Source organism: Poecilia mexicana, unplaced genomic scaffold, assembly GCF_051168715.1.
Source record: "Poecilia mexicana isolate PSO_F unplaced genomic scaffold, ASM5116871v1 scaffold_4, whole genome shotgun sequence".
NCBI lineage: Eukaryota > Metazoa > Chordata > Actinopteri > Cyprinodontiformes > Poeciliidae > Poecilia > Poecilia mexicana.
Genome location: NW_028263373.1, coordinates 19095669 through 19111701, shown reverse-complemented (window position 1 = coordinate 19111701; position 16033 = coordinate 19095669). Strand labels below are relative to the sequence as shown.

General features: G+C 37.4%; 1 protein-coding gene across 1 annotated transcript in view; it reads right to left on the bottom strand.

Moving 5' to 3' along the window:
* The window catches only part of ghrhrb (growth hormone releasing hormone receptor b), a 33500-nt gene extending 17992 nt beyond the window's left edge, over nucleotides 1–15508 (bottom strand). Inside the window, exons 1-2 of the mRNA XM_088005055.1 lie at nucleotides 15414–15508; nucleotides 11205–11313 (exon numbers count right to left, since the gene is read on the bottom strand). Of these exons, the coding sequence (XP_087861181.1) occupies nucleotides 11205–11313; nucleotides 15414–15467 (163 nt within the window). The 5' untranslated portion in view covers nucleotides 15468–15508. The remainder of the gene's footprint in view (nucleotides 1–11204; nucleotides 11314–15413) is intronic.
* Nucleotides 15509–16033: the final 525 nt, after the last annotated feature.

The window sequence follows — 16033 nt, the reverse complement described above, 5'->3', positions numbered from 1 at the left end:
CGTTAAAACGTGATACGTATGTCGTTAAAACGTGATAGTTATCTCGTTAAAACGTGATACGTATGTCGTTAAAACGTGATACGTATGTCGTTAAAACGTGATAGTTATCTCTTTAAAACGTGATATTTATCTTGTTAAAACGTGATAATTTTAGGTCCAGGAAGTGGCGGTATTATGCTAGGCTAGTACAGTGGCTAACATGAATTGGTCAGGTTTCCCTTCATGTTTGGTCTACAACATGTAGAGATACGGATGCTGCTTTGCACTGTGGTTAAAACCATTAATAGCATGCGTACTCTGAGCAGGATCCTAAACAGAACGGGACTGCACCGAAGGAAACGTCAGTCCGGTCCTCTAGCTGTAGCGGCGTTCCTGACTGTCTGGATCGAAGCTCAAGTTGGCTTCCGATTGTAGCTTCTGATTTGGGAAATGGCTAAAGGGAGATTATAACGGAGGCTCAGACGTATTTGCTGAACAGTTTCTGTTCAGATTTGTTTTAACAGTACACTTGCTGAACTACGGCTGTTCGTAACCAAGCAACCGAAATCAACAGAAGGCTCGATAGTGGCAAAAGACAAAACTAGATCCTGTTAAGCATTCTTCAAAATAAAAGACTTCCTCTCTCCAAAATAAATCATAAATCAGCAAAAGCTGAATGGCCTCCTTTAAGCGTCCTGAGAAACAATCACCTAATGATCGTGATTCATAAATCTCTACTCGGCTTGGCTCCAGCATCCTTAAACTTTCTTTTACATAGGTCTGTTAATTCCCATTCTTTACGTTTTAACAATATTTTTCTTTTACATGTTTCACTTTTCTGAACTGAAAAAGGGAAGCAGGATTTTAGTGTGATGGCTCCTACAGCCTGGAAACAGCTCCAGTCTGAAATAAAGATGTCAAAGCTGGTTTCACTGGACTTATTTCGAGCGATTCTTAAAAACAGACGAGATTCTATTAAACAGTGTCACTGTTTTTAAATTCTTTTCTACTGTTTTACACTTCTGCATATGCATTAATTAATTTTATTTTGTAACCAGGTTGCTGTGTGTTGCAGACTTCTACCCAGGTCCCTCTTGAAAATAAGATAAGATGTGTATCTCAACGGGGTTTACCTGATAAAATAAAATAAATAAAATAAAAAAAATAAAATAATAATATTTGTCAAATATTGGTCAACAATTTTTAATATTTGTCGACAAACAAGGAGCAAAGAAGAGACACCTCTCCTTTACCATATAGGTGACTTAAAATAATGTTTTCTAATGGAGACAAAGAGGGTAGATAAAGATTATTGTGTTGCTTTGATAAAATAAAACTCTGAACTTGAAGATAGTTATAGAAATATTTTGTAGGAATATCATGTTTGTTTTTAATTTCTTCAAGTTACATAAATACCTTCCCTGAAAAAAGATCAGACACTTTAGTTATATTCTTAGCAGTTTAAATCCTGCTCTACATGGATGAACATTACATCGGATAGTTGTTGCATTTCTCCCAAATAATCAAGTGTTTTTTGCCAGATCATCATTGTATTTTTCAGAAATGGGTATTTTGTTTGCTTAATTGACCTTTTCCTGCCTGATGAGTACATGTACAAGTCTATAGCAATAGAGATCCAGTGGGACACAATAGTAACCCATGCTGGGGGCTGTCTGGCAGTAAAGTAAAACATTGCTGCCCTGATCTGGGTTGAAATAACATAATAGGTTTGATAATTGTTAACACCCTCTGTCATATGGCTGATATAAGACAGACAGTTTCATTCTCGGGCGTTTACCATTTAAGTGAAGTTGGAAAAAGTTATATTTAGCTCCTTAAAGAAGAAGGGGAGTGAGGAAATTGAAACTGATTGGAAAACATATAAGAATTTTGGCAATATTGTAATTTTTATAATATTGATGTGACCAATTAAGGAGATGAGTAGCATCTTTAACTATTAAACTTTTATAGCTAACATACTTAGACACTTCTGATCTGGAATAGATTATTCATCTCTGATGCTACGTTGCATCACTATAAATCGGAATCTGAAAAGTTGTTGGCATTATTATCCCAGCTGATGGATCCTTGTAAGCCACACAAAAAGGCAGGTGCTCTAGGACAAAAAAGTGAAAGAAAACAGAAGGTTAAAATAATAACAAATATTGTAAATGTGATAGGAGTTTATTTCTAATGCATTCCAGATGCAAAAATATTTTTAAATCTCTCATTGCTGAGGTTTCAATTCAGATAAAGATTTCACAAATCACAAACTAGGTTTGAAATATTCTGCCATTAGCGTAGATTAGAATAATCTACTCCAGATTTGAAGTGTCGATGTATGTTCGTTTTTAAAGCAGAACAAATGATTTCTTAACATTTATATGTTAAATATAATTTCCATGATTAGTTACTTATTTACAGTCATATGTCAAGTCATATGTTAAGTATAATTTACATGATTATTATTATTCACCGAATTTAACTTTATTGTACACAATTCCAAAAGGTGACGTGAAAAATAATTAAATTCAAAGCTTTATGTATGATTTATTTTGGAGAGAGGAAGTCTTTTATTTTGAAGAATGCTTAACAGGATCTAGTTTTGTCTTTTGCCACTATCGAGCCTTCTGTTGATTTCGGTTGCTTGGTTACGAACAGCCGTAGTTCAGCAAGTGTACTGTTAAAACAAATCTGAACAGAAACTGTTCAGCAAATACGTCTGAGCCTCCGTTATAATCTCCCTTTAGCCATTTCCCAAATCAGAAGCTACAATCGGAAGCCAACTTGAGCTTCGATCCAGACAGTCAGGAACGCCGCTACAGCTAGAGGACCGGACTGACGTTTCCTTCGGTGCAGTCCCGTTCTGTTTAGGATCCTGCTCAGAGTACGCATGCTATTAATGGTTTTAACCACAGTGCAAAGCAGCATCCGTATCTCTACATGTTGTAGACCAAACATGAAAGGAAACCTGACCAATTCATGTTAGCCACTGTACTAGCCTAGCATAATACCGCCACTTCCTGGACCTAAAATTATCATGTTTTAACAAGATAAATATCACGTTTTAACGAGATAACTATCACGTTTTAACGAGATACGTATCACGTTTTAACGAGATACGTATCACGTTTTAACGAGTTACTATCACGTTTTAACGAGATACGTATCACGTTTTAACGAGATAACTATCACGTTTTAACGACATACGTATCACGTTTTAACGAGATAACTATCACGTTTTAACGACATACGTATCACATTTTAACGAGATACGTATCACGTTTTAACGACATACGTATCACGTTTTAACGACATACTATCACGTTTTAACGAGATACGTATCACGTTATAACGTGATAGCGCTCGAAATTTTTTTTTTCCTGCGTGATAGCAATGCGCTTCCGTAGTTTAAAAATAATTACCATTACTTTGGTGTATTTAGTTAAACCTATCTGCTACTAGTAATTCTTTCCCTTTAATTTCTAAAGAGTCCTTTTACTTCTCTAGTCTTAAGCACTTATCCTTAAGTAACTTATATTTATGTTCTTACTTTCACTTATTTAGTTAAACTTAGTTTTACATACTTATTTTGCATATATTCACTCCTATTTTGCTTTTACTTACTTACACTTACTTGTTGAAACATTTCTTAATTTAGATTTACATACACCATGTTAACTTGAACTTTTAAGATTTGCCCACTTACTAATTTAAACTTAATGTATTTCATTTATTTACCATTTTACTTTACTTGCTTATAGTAACTGAAGCATCACATGCGCACCTTAAACATATGGCACAAAGAGACATTAATATCTTCAACGGTCATTATAACAGCATGTGTCCAATTATATTGTTCATAGTAAAGGTTTCTTTATTGGATGACACACTGAATCCTTTAAACTTACTCTCCCATTAATAAAATGCTTTAGGTACAGCATGTTTGGCTGAAAAATGGTGTTTGACATGTCATTGTTACACCTTACTGACCTTCCTTGTAGTCCCGTAAAAAGCCAGCACCTGGTCATTTTATCAACTTTTCTTATAAAACACACTTAACATTCTATAAGCAACAGACTTTTTTGACCTTGAATGCATCTTAATCCTGCAGAACCAGCTAATTAAGCATTTTCCTGGAACAGAAACTTAGTTCTCTGATGTTAGTTTTCAAGGGGTTTCCCTCAGTCTGGGAAAGGCGAAGGGTGTTTGATTTTGTGACGTTCTCAGCCCTCCTCTCTGCCCACGCTTCCTCTCCACAGCCGCTCATATCACATGGCCGACGAAGTCTCTCCCTGCGGACCCTGGCGCTCTGGATGAGAGTGTGTTTGTGATAAGAGACGGTGGTAATGAGGCGCCGGACTCAATCCGCCATCTCATCGTCTCATACATCAAAGCTCCTCGGCCCTGCGTCAATTAAAACGGCCGCACGGAGAGATGCAGCAGCACTCATTCATAATGAAACACAGCGTTTGGCTGCTGCTGCAGGTTCTCCTGCCAAAGCTGCGAAGAAGAAGACATCTCGCAGGATAAACGAGGCTTTGAACTCGTTTTTCATTTATATTTTCCACTCCATCATAGCTACAGATGACATCTTCATTTATTATGTTCTGCACTGACTCAAGACGGAGTACCTTTATATTGTTAAATACTGTAATATTGACAGATATCCCCTATAAAATGGGACTTCATTTAAATGGACACAGTGGCTATGGCTTTATAACAGTTTCCAGTGGTGATGGGAAACAGTTCCTTCTTCAGATGCTCACTGAAGCAAAGCAAACAGCATTATAGTGGGATTTAGCGATGGATAAATGGACTTGTGCATCTCATTATATAGTCATGGTTGTCTTTTTGTCTTGTTCACAGTGAATAAACATGAGCGAAACGCTAGTAAACATCAGTGCCAGAGACAAAATGCTGAAGGATCCGTGGTCTGTGGATGAGAAATAGAAACATGAGAACTTGAGCCATTTGAGCACAGTGAACTCACTTTCTTTTTCAAGAAACCAGTTTGAGACAAACTGAGGTTTGTGACATGCTGCATTTTCCTTTTGGAGATACAAGACCTTTACACTGTGGTCATAAAAGGATGGACATTTCTCAACTGTTGTCAAGAAGTCCACATTTTCTGCCCCAAGTTCAGATTCAATGAACCAGAAACATTTTCCGATCGATCATGGTCAATTTTTACTGAGTCTAAACTGACAGGCACAATGCCTGACGTGACCCTTCGGTTGCAGTGGCCCCTTTTCTTCAAGGCACAGTGCGCATTCCCCATAATCCCCATACTTTAGTTGTAATGAGCGATTGTTGCCTCCTATCATCTCAGAAAAGGTTTTCAATTTTTCACTGATAAACAAGATATTTTCATCCACACAACTGTTGCTCTTATTGTGTCTGAACTACCCAGACCAGCCTGTTTGGCACAAACATCCATGTCATGTTCAAATACATTTCAAAATTCTTCATCTGGATTTTTGGTTTAAACAACAAGTCATCATCAGTATATGCTTAAATACAGTAAATGTCTGATTTGATATTTTGCATTCATAAGCAGTTGAGGAAGTGGATCTAATAAATTATGCAATAAGTCTCAGTAACGCAACAAACCACAAATATATATTTTGATATGTAAGATTAGAAAACTAAACAAGCTGGTAAAATTAAAATTCACGATCATGTAAAGACACAACAGCCCACCTGCAGTATTAGAAAACAAAATGTATCCTTGTCTATTTAAAGCCCACAGGGCATCTAAAGTGACTTACTGGTTTATTTTTCTTGCTGAGGGCTGTGAAAGGTCAAACCTGGCTGAACAGTATTAAAGTAATTTCTCTGTCTCACCTGCTTTACTGCGACATTCAAAGATTCACCTGTCTGACATTTCTGTATCCGATTAAAAAAAAAAAAGGAAGGAAAAAAAAACCCATCTGCAACAACTTATGAGGAAAGATTTGTCATTCTCGAGGACAGACATGAAGGGGGAAGGAGTATTATATCGATCAAATGTCAGCCTAAATGGAAGGCCTTTATTTCCTCCTCAAGGTCTGGCCAGCTTATCCCCCGTCGCTTCATTTCTCAGTCTATTCCGGATTCAATAAAGCACAGGTACACTAACGGCTGTAATAGTGTTTCAAATATTAGAGTAGTGAAACCCCCCTGGGATGGATAAAACTGTGAAATCTCTTTATAGCCCTTGTTATGAGATGCAGATAGAAGAACTGTATATCAAGAGATAATCTGAAGATATTAAAGAAAAACACCTGTATCTTATCAATTGTTTAATCACGCTGTTAGATTTTTATGAGGGGAGTATTGCATGAAATCTACTTTTTGAGCCTTACACCATGTTATCATGTTATCCCTTCATCAAAAACATATCTGGAGAATTGCTTTGATTCTTTCATGCATATTTGAGAAATCCTTGAATCTCCCCTGGCAGCCATTCTAGGGTGTCTGTGCTCTTGCTCTAACAAAGCACTGCCTATTTTCACAAAGCTCCTCCTAGAGCTAGCAGACTCCGCCTCAGCATGTGAACTACTTCTCAGTCCAACACCCCAAGTGCGATTGGAAATGGTAAAGGCGCATTGTTGTGGTGACATGCAATAGTGTATCAGAAAGAGCATAGGAACTTCTTAAAGGGACAGACGCCAATTTCAAAGCATCAAATTGCAAAGTCAAATTTCTTTTAAGTTATTTTTGCTGCATACAGCATTTTTGTAACTGAAGTTAACATAGTTACCTTTTTGTGCTAGAAAATGACACCATGCGCCTGGAGAATACATAATACAAGCCTTCTAAGGTTTTGTTCTGAAAAAACTTTTTTAAATTTTATCCCTTGAATTCCTATTTTTTCCTGCCTCACAAACCAAAGCAGTAAACGAAAGCAGTAAAATATTGCACAGGACACAACTTTAAAATAAAAAAATGTCAACAGCACATTTATTGGCAGATTACTCTTTAAAAGCTAAGGGGAAAAAATTACAGCATTTTGCCTGAGAAATACAGTAAAATGCACAGTCCTGGAGAAAAGAAGGTTTCCATGACTGTCAATACAGTCCAACTTTGCTGCTTCCATTTGATTAAACAAAAGCAATTTATTAATTACTCATTACCAGAGTGACTACCTCTGTAAGAGCAGGAGTTGTGTAAGTTTGTGAGTTTCTTCAGCATGTAGGCGTCGGTCCAATGCAAAGGTGGAAAAAAGCAGAAATGGCCTTGGACAGCAATAGTTGCTGCCCATCACGGGGAACAATCGCAAGGATGGATGGATGGATGGATGGATGGATGGATGGATGGATGGATGGATGGATGGATGGATGGATGGATGGATGGATGGATGGATGGATGGATGGATGGATGGATGGATGTACGGACAAACAGAGGGATGTATGGATGGATGCTACACTGAGAAAGATTTTTCACAAAAAGGAAAACAAGCTGCCGATCGTCAACACAAACACATCAAACCCACTGCCCAGCACAATTGTGGAGGAGTAAAGAACTGATTTTTTTTTTTTGTTTTGTTTTTTTTGCTGCCACAGGGCTTGGGAACCTTGAAATTATTTTAAGTCCTCTTTATATTTTAGAGTTATATGTGAGGCCATTTGTCTTACTGCTGAAGCTCAGTCCAAAATGGATCATCAACAGATCAATGATCATAAGTGTAAATCAACAACAGAATATCTTAAAAAGAAATAAATGAAGGTGTTACAATGGTACACTCCAGGTCATGACCTGATTGAAATGCTGTGGTACAACCTTAAGAGAGTTGTGGAAAAATTGGGTTCTGCAAAAAAATGTTCAATATAAAGTCACAGCAATCACATATGCCATTGATGTTTCATACATGTTGTTTGTCCAAAAAGTGTTATTGACTGTCATGGAAAGTGCTGGTGATTTGAAAGTATAAAAAAAAAACATGTTGGTTTTTATGGTCCATGGTTGTGTGTTTCGGAAAACAGATTTCATCAGTAACCAAAGACGTATTGGAACAAAACTTTTGATTTCTGAGTTTGTTGATACATGTTATTTAAAACCCAACATTACATGTTGGGTTTGTTAAAAATACCAACATCCACATTACTGTCAAGTTATTTGCTTTTACTGCTGCAGTAAACAGTGACACTTTCCACTAGTAATTAATGGTCAATATGGCAGCAGCAACTGACCTGAGAATATGAAGAGGGCAGAGCGGTCGAGCTGTGTAATGATCTGTGAAAAGGCCAGCAGCAGAAAGTGACAGCCACATGGAACCTGGCAGTAACACACAAACATTCACATGGGTGGCTGATGTTCAGGGTGAGTGTAATAATGAGGATGGAGAAATAATAATAATAAAAAAAAAACATTACTTTCTTGCTTTCTTTATGTTGGAACATGACGGGGCATTTCCAAACTGTTTCCAGAAGATTGGCACCATGAAACTATCCAAAAGGTCAAAACTAAAAACTAAAACAGGAACTGTGTGGTTTATATCTGAGTCAATAGTTTAGCGTGTTACATTTCCTGTGAAGCACTTCTTTCCAAACTCATAAATATCTCTGCACACGTCGTAAAGAGATAAAACTATTTCTCAGACTACTGCAGTAGCTCATCTGTTCAGAAACAAAGACCCTCTGTTTTGCCACCTCAGAGTCTGATTGTCACATCTCCTCTTTGCTTGAACGCAAATGATGCAATTAATTATGAGCAATAGCAGCTGAGGTGTAGACTGGAAGCCCCACTGGTGAGCAGATGACGCTCATCAAGTGAGAACAAAGTTTAACTGCTTGGAATGATCATGTCACACAACTGAAAACACTTCACAACAGAGCATTTCAGGTGTAATAAACCTGGCTTCAGACAACATCACAGAAGGAGAATGAAGTCCTCCACCCCCTTGTGCACAAGCTGTTCAAGTGTTTTGTTTTGTTTTGAGGTGTGGAAAAAAGGATGAAAGAAGAATCTTAACAAATTCAGATAGTTCACCTTCTACTCAGGTAGGTAGCAAACCTTAAAAAGGTTAGAGACATTTCTCTCTACCTTTGATTGTAGTCTGTGGAGCCGGATGAAGAAAGCATACTTTGCATTTGGTAAAAGAAAATCAATCATTATTTACAAGAAGGTATCCAGCTGGACTACTTTGTACATCCATCATCAAATGTCAGACAGACAAGAATGTATGACAAACACCCCGCCACACAAACTGACTGGTGTAGAAAGTTACCCGAAGTTTCAACTAATTCCCTCTACGCATCTTTTCTTTTACAAGTTCAATGAGGCTGAAAGACAGCTGAAGCACTCGTCACAGACTTGTATAAATTTGTTTTCTGGTTCTTTGGGGAAAACAGAGATATTTTCACTCCAGACTCGACATGCAATTTCTTGTAGGAGTTGTAGCTGTGAGCTGAGACCTCCTCATATCAGGACACCTTTGAATCACTTTTAGAGAACTCAAAAAAGCATCAGAAACCTACAAACATAGACCGTCTTTATTTTGAATCGGAAAGCCTGAACTGTTAAATAGGGAGGCCTATCAGCCAATAGGAGAATCACAGATTGGCCACTGTATTCCGATTCATTGGAGCCTTTCCGCAGCAATGACAGACCTGCAGACACTCACCCAAGTTCTGACCAGTCTCCTATTTCATTCTGCTCCAACACATGAAGACATTGTGAAACTGTTCTCCTCATGGCAGAGGGTCAAACCTTGACTTCCCTGTCCAGAATGTCTTGACTGTGGACTGTGAAAACAGACTTGAGATTGATGCTTCCCATGCCAACTATTCAAACAAAGCCATAAACCGAACCAGTGTCAATGTGAATGGTTAGTGAAGGTTCTTGGAGAAGTTCCCAGGACTTTGTCAGAAATTAAGTTCACACTCCATTACTCTAGATGGAGCGTGAGAGATACCAGGCAGTTTTGTGCATGCACAAAACTTCTATGTTTAGATTATGGTGGTTTATTTTAATTTTCCAAGCAGTCTTGAGTGCCTGTGAGTAGAAGCCTGTAAGTACCAGAGTCAGATATCCATGACAAGATAGAGTCAACCATGCACTGTTACACTAAACACAAGAAAGTGTCAGGGTCTCTTGCTGAGGCTCCTGGTTTTCACTCTCCTCACAAATGCAACACTGGTCATTGTTTGAATTGTGCAAATTAAAAAGATGAAGTAAGGATTTGAAATAACTAACACAAAGTGGAAGTCTGCTGGAGAGAAACTACGTAAAACATGATATATTTAAGAAACGAGTTAGAGGTACACACAGGCTTTTAGTCTATAGTTGCAACATGTCCAACAACACAAAGCAATAGTCACACATGTCTAAAACCACATTTCCAAGAGTTGTAAAAACCTTTGGATTCAGTTGAAAAAGTAAATAAAAGGATACATTTTATTATAAAGCCAAAGAGACCCAGAGGTTATATACACAATGTTTTAATCTCAGATACCAAGAAGAAGATTCATTATGATGATTTAATTTTAAAGTCTAGCATAGACGCTTTACAATATGAAATCTAGCTTTGATTTCATATCTCTGTATGTAGTATCAAAATTGCAAGACCTGCTTAAACTGTAACAAATATTAGCAAATGACATAATTACAATGCATTCGCTCTGACTGACGAAAATGAACTCCATGCTTTCCCTCATATTACATAGATAATCTTTTTCCCCTCTTTTTGTAATTCTGCCACCACATCTTTATATTTGTGTTTAAATTTGTCATCCTTGAAATCTTCTGAAGCCCATCATCTCACATTGAGATATTGGGTTTCCATTCTCTCTGCAAACAATATTTAGCTTGAGGATAAGTAAATCAAACTGTGGTAGCTACGTGGGTGAGCACATAAAAAAATTTACATTTGTGAAGAAGATGGGCATGTTTGGCTTTGAAAGGTGAAGAACTAAAAGCATGAGCCACTCCAAAATTAAGGCTGGTATGGCTAGTGTGTTCCCCGGCCATAAATTTTAATTTGAACACACGTGAAAAAGAGGTTGCATACTAATGGTGGCTGCTCTTTCAGGTTTTTTATTTTCAAAAATAAAACAGAGAATGAAATGAAAATAAAAGCTAGTATAATTTTCTCTTCAAGTTTAGAACTGGTAATACTACTTTACTTCCTATCTACCACTTGACAACAACAAAAAAAATAATAATAAGGTTCGAATGGTTTTCTATTAATTATTTTTGCAAAGACTCTGAGTTTCTCCACAGCAGAATAACAACATACCAACCTGTCTTGGATGAGTAGTTGTTTTCTTCCTGTTCAAGAATATCATAGCATTCTTCTTGAGCCTTCATGTGCTGCAACACCACAGCACAGTCTGGGTGCATGGCCTCCGTCTGAAGAGCAGAAAAATCCAGTTGCACTTAAAATACATGGCTGAGAAATAATGAATAAGCACAGCATATCAGGAAAATTGTTTTGTTTTGGGGTTTTTTCCACTGATCTTTCCTTCAAACATAAAACTCAATACAGGGTAAAAACAAGTAAAATATTTCCACAATCTAATTTACTTCGGTGGTCTATAAAAACCTCCCTGATTATTTAAAGGTCACAGGCACAAGCAGTGTCTCGTTGTGACAGCATAGTCCTATCATATCTGTCCTGTAAGTTTATGGAACAAATCTACTTTATACAAGCATGATAGTGGCAGAAGACTTTTCCTCCTGAGGCCACACAACGAGTGATTTTACAGTTTATCATTATGAATGTTACCTGGAGCACCTCGCATGACGAGGAGCAGACTCTGACAGATGTTTTCATGAAATCATCAGATGCAGGTGAAAGAAACCCGATTGTGTGCGAGAGACTAAAGAGTGCCCTCTGAGAGTGAACTTTAATTATTGTTACCTTTCATCCTAAATGGCAGCTGTTTTCCCAACGTCGTCATTTAAATTCAGTCATTGTCGTAATGAGGTCATTATCGCAGGGCGCCCGATGCCTATGGCCATTCTTAAATGAGCCGCCATCATTTACATTCAGAGTTTCACAGCGATACCGAGGGTAGATTATTGTATGGTATTTGACATCCTGACTGAGGCATGAATAATTTTAGTTGACATTTAAAGATGGAGCAAGTTTCCTGTTATGTTCAGTTTAATTTTGACTACATGTGTAATGTGAATTTACACCACCATGTTAAATCACTTCCAATTTTGGTAAATGTTTTCGTTTAGTCTGGGTTTTAACGTCATTTCTATATTCCTATCTGAGTGCTCCAATTTGGATCGTATTTAGTATAAATGCAGAACAAGTCCCATGGATGCTCATTCTGCACTGCAATAATGTGTTTGGCCTGATGGACAGAATTTCACTGCCTTTTATGCCTAAAATGGATGTACAGTGGAAAAGATGCTCAAACTCTCAAAGACAGTTGGACTGCGTCATTATTGCAAATGACGCAGTCAGGAAATTGTAAGTTAATCACAATCAATATCATAATTGTAATATTCAGCAATAAGATCACAATTAAAAACAGTTCTGATATTGTGCGGCCTTTCCTCAGCGTTTCTGGGTAGTTACGTGTTGATATAAAACGGGTGAAATTTGAATCAAGATTAGGCATCAACAGAATATCAGTAACACCTTTGTGTGATTAAACACAAATAAATCTGACCCTTTTAACTTTGTATTTAATAAGTGTGAGGCTGGTGTTCCCTCTTATGGACATATAAACAATACAATCTGAGCTGGTTTTCATACCATAAAACAACAATATTTACTAGCCTATTTTTAAACAGCTTTTAAAATAGGCTTTTAAAGAGATTTTGAGGCAGTTGAGTTTTCTCTTACTCTTTAGAAAATCCTTGACATTTTTATATACAGAGGTTCATAATTTGATCTAAAAGAGAATGGCTCTCAGAGAGAATGCTTCATGTTTTTTTTCCTCGTGATTTTTTTTTTATTTGCCCTCTCTGAGAACTGCTTTCTTTTTTGTATTTTTGCTAATAATAAAACAGCAATTTCCAAACCACTAAATACCAAACACAGAAGCCTGAAAAACCAAGAAAATAATATCCTATAATTAAAGTCTTTAAAAAAGTAATAAAAAAAGCATTAGCAGCACTTACTCTCAGTAGTTCTTTCTTTATTCACAATGTCATGAAGGAATTTGCTTTCCAATGTGGCACCAGTTGATTGGGAGTTACACACAGAAGCTGATTTATACTATTATTCATACTATTCCTAACTCATCTGAAAAGCCATGCTCCACTCAGATACAGTTTTCTCTTACCAGGCATTAATGCTCTGAAGAAGAGGAGAAAAAGAAAATATAGAAAAAGTCACTTCTTACCAAAACATCAATTCTTGTTGTCCCTGAGAGATAAATTACACACTCTGAAAAAAACAGCAGATCTCTCTTTGTTCCACTTTTGAAAAGCATCTTTGTTGTTTACATCTTGTTAGGTTCTGGCATATCATTTTCATCACCTGCTGTGTGTTTGGCGCCTCCCTCTGCCTGAGAGTGTTATTGTCCTTGGCTCAAGAGAACTGGAGTTTACAGAGGAGTTCAGCATCCAATCAGCGACTGCAAGGCGCCCAAGTGGGGTGGCTCCACACAAGCCCAAATTACCATTTTTCCACCTCCATGCTCAACATTCGGTATGTGTTCTTTGGCCAAGCATCTGTACTTCACCCTCATATGTCCAAAACAGATTATTCCAGAGGTCTAAAGGATCCTGACAACAATACTTTGCTAAACTATTTTCAGCCACTTAGCAGAGCAGATACTTTCTTCTTCAACTTTTCCAAAGAAACCATCCTTTTTTTTCTTTGTTTTTTTTTTCCCACGTGTTTCGTGTTGTACTTTACCATTTAACATAACTAAGACCGGTGGAGCCATAGATGGAACTCTTGGGTTTTGCACAGTCTGACCTTGGGGGTCAACACCATGTTGGAATGTCCTTGGGGAAAGATGTAGCACATCACATTTCCCTCCAACTCTTTCTGCACTATTTTTTTTTTTTTTTTACATTTTATTCTTTTCTAACTCCAAATTCTTTCCTGCATCTGTTTCCTAGAAGTGGGCTGCTGGCATTCATTATCTGGCCACAAAAATCTATTGATTTCCTTGTATGTGGGAAAGAAAAACACATTGTCAATCGGCAGGGCATTGACAGGATGCAGAGGGAAAAAAAAGATGACAGCATGTTTCCTCATTTTGGCCTCCATACTCCAACTACCTGTGGCCTTTAGAATTGATTTTAAGGTTTTGCTACTTGTTCTGCAAGAAGATACTTGCCTGAGGCAGTAGGTAATTTGATGTCAGGACTCAAAAGGTCTGGAAGAATTTCTTGCAGGAAATAAGAAGAGGAACCTCACTAAGTTTGTGACAGATTTACAGTTTCATTTCTTGTTTGAGTTATTTTTAATTTGGCTGTTTTCATTTATGTCTAATTTCAATTCCTTATTACAAATCCAGTTCAGTGTTAAACTGTTTAGGTACTGTCAAAATGTCAACAGATCTGATTACTTTTGTAAATCCTACTGCCAGAAAAATATATAAATGTCAAAATAAGGTGATTCATGTTTGTGTGTGAAGGGGAAAAAAATAATAAAATGACATCTGAAATCCTTCTCACTCAAGTGTGGCCGCAGCTGGTGGAGATGAAATGCCGTGAAGTTCAGATGAGGTTGAAATTGAATAAGAGCTGAATATTTTTTTTCATTGAATTACCTGCATTGTTTGAAATTCAAACAAGAATATGTGTACTTTCGCATGAGTGGAGGAAAAAAAATTCATGATTTCCCTTTGTAGCTGTCAGTCTGCAGAGTGTCCGACGTTAATGGAGTCACAAGAGATGTTCGTTCTTTTCTTTAATCCATTATATTAGATATTCTTAAAGTGCTTTTGAAATGATTGATTCTGTTTGTTTATGGAAAAACAATGCAAATGTAAAAAAAAAAAAAAAACATGTCAAATAGGTCGAAAACATAACAGTTTTTATTGGGCGTTCATATCCCAGAGGAAGTAAGAGCTCTAGAGATAGAGTGAGATGCCCATTGAGAGAATTATGACACTAATTCACAGCTGACACAACAAACAGCAAGGACAGCAGGTGAGTAAAGTCAGGTCGTAAATTCACATAAATGTCTGAGGAGTTCAGGAAACTTTATGAATTAACTCATTATCAGTTCACATTGATTTTAATGAGTAATTCATTCATGAGTTCTCTAAAAAGTTGAGATAAATGTAGATAATTAACTATTTATGTTACAAATGTCAACAATAAAACCAGAACTTTCTTATCAAATATATATTGGGATCTAATATATTGAACTGTCAATTATTATGTAAAAGCCCGGTGCTTTATTTTTTTTATTTGGTAATGGAAATTAACTTTAATTAATTTTTTTTTCTTTTAAAGGCAAACCCACCGACAAATCTATGAACTAATCTATGAGTTAAGGTAAATCGGAAACTGTCGTCTTTACTCACCGTTTCCCAGAGCGCCAGCTGCAGGAGCAGAGCCAGGTGAAGGAAGCTGTTCATCCTTGGACGTCCAGAAAGCAGCAAACTGACCCGGGAAAGGACTCACGCTTCCCAAAGTAGTCTCAAGAAGCAAGTTAATAAATAAATCTGTACTTAAATAACTCTTCAAGAAAGAACACAAATATGTGTTTCCGCGGCAAGTGCTGGAGGCAAGCAAGAAGTGAGCGGTTCTCTGGGAGGTGTGTGGGAGGTCCGGGTGGCGCTACGGTGTCCGAGGGGCGAGGATGAGGATGTCCGCATGACGCGCGGAGGAGAGCCGCCGATGCACTGAGCTGAGCTCCGCTGCTCTCCTCCTCAAAGGCGGCGACAGAGACAAAGGAGGAGGAAGAGGTGGAGGGTGGGAGGATACTCAGCTGAAGGAGTTACATCTCAGCTGTTGAGTATACTGTGCAAAAGTCCCAAAGTACTTATTATATTTTGCATTTATCGTGCTTTTCATCTTCAGACTGCAGACTTGTGGGGTTCTGATATATATATTTTTTTTTACTTTGCTTACTTTCACACTAATTTCTAGTCAGGTAGGCTTTCCTGAGTCATTCCAGGCTAAGTAAAAATAAATATCATTT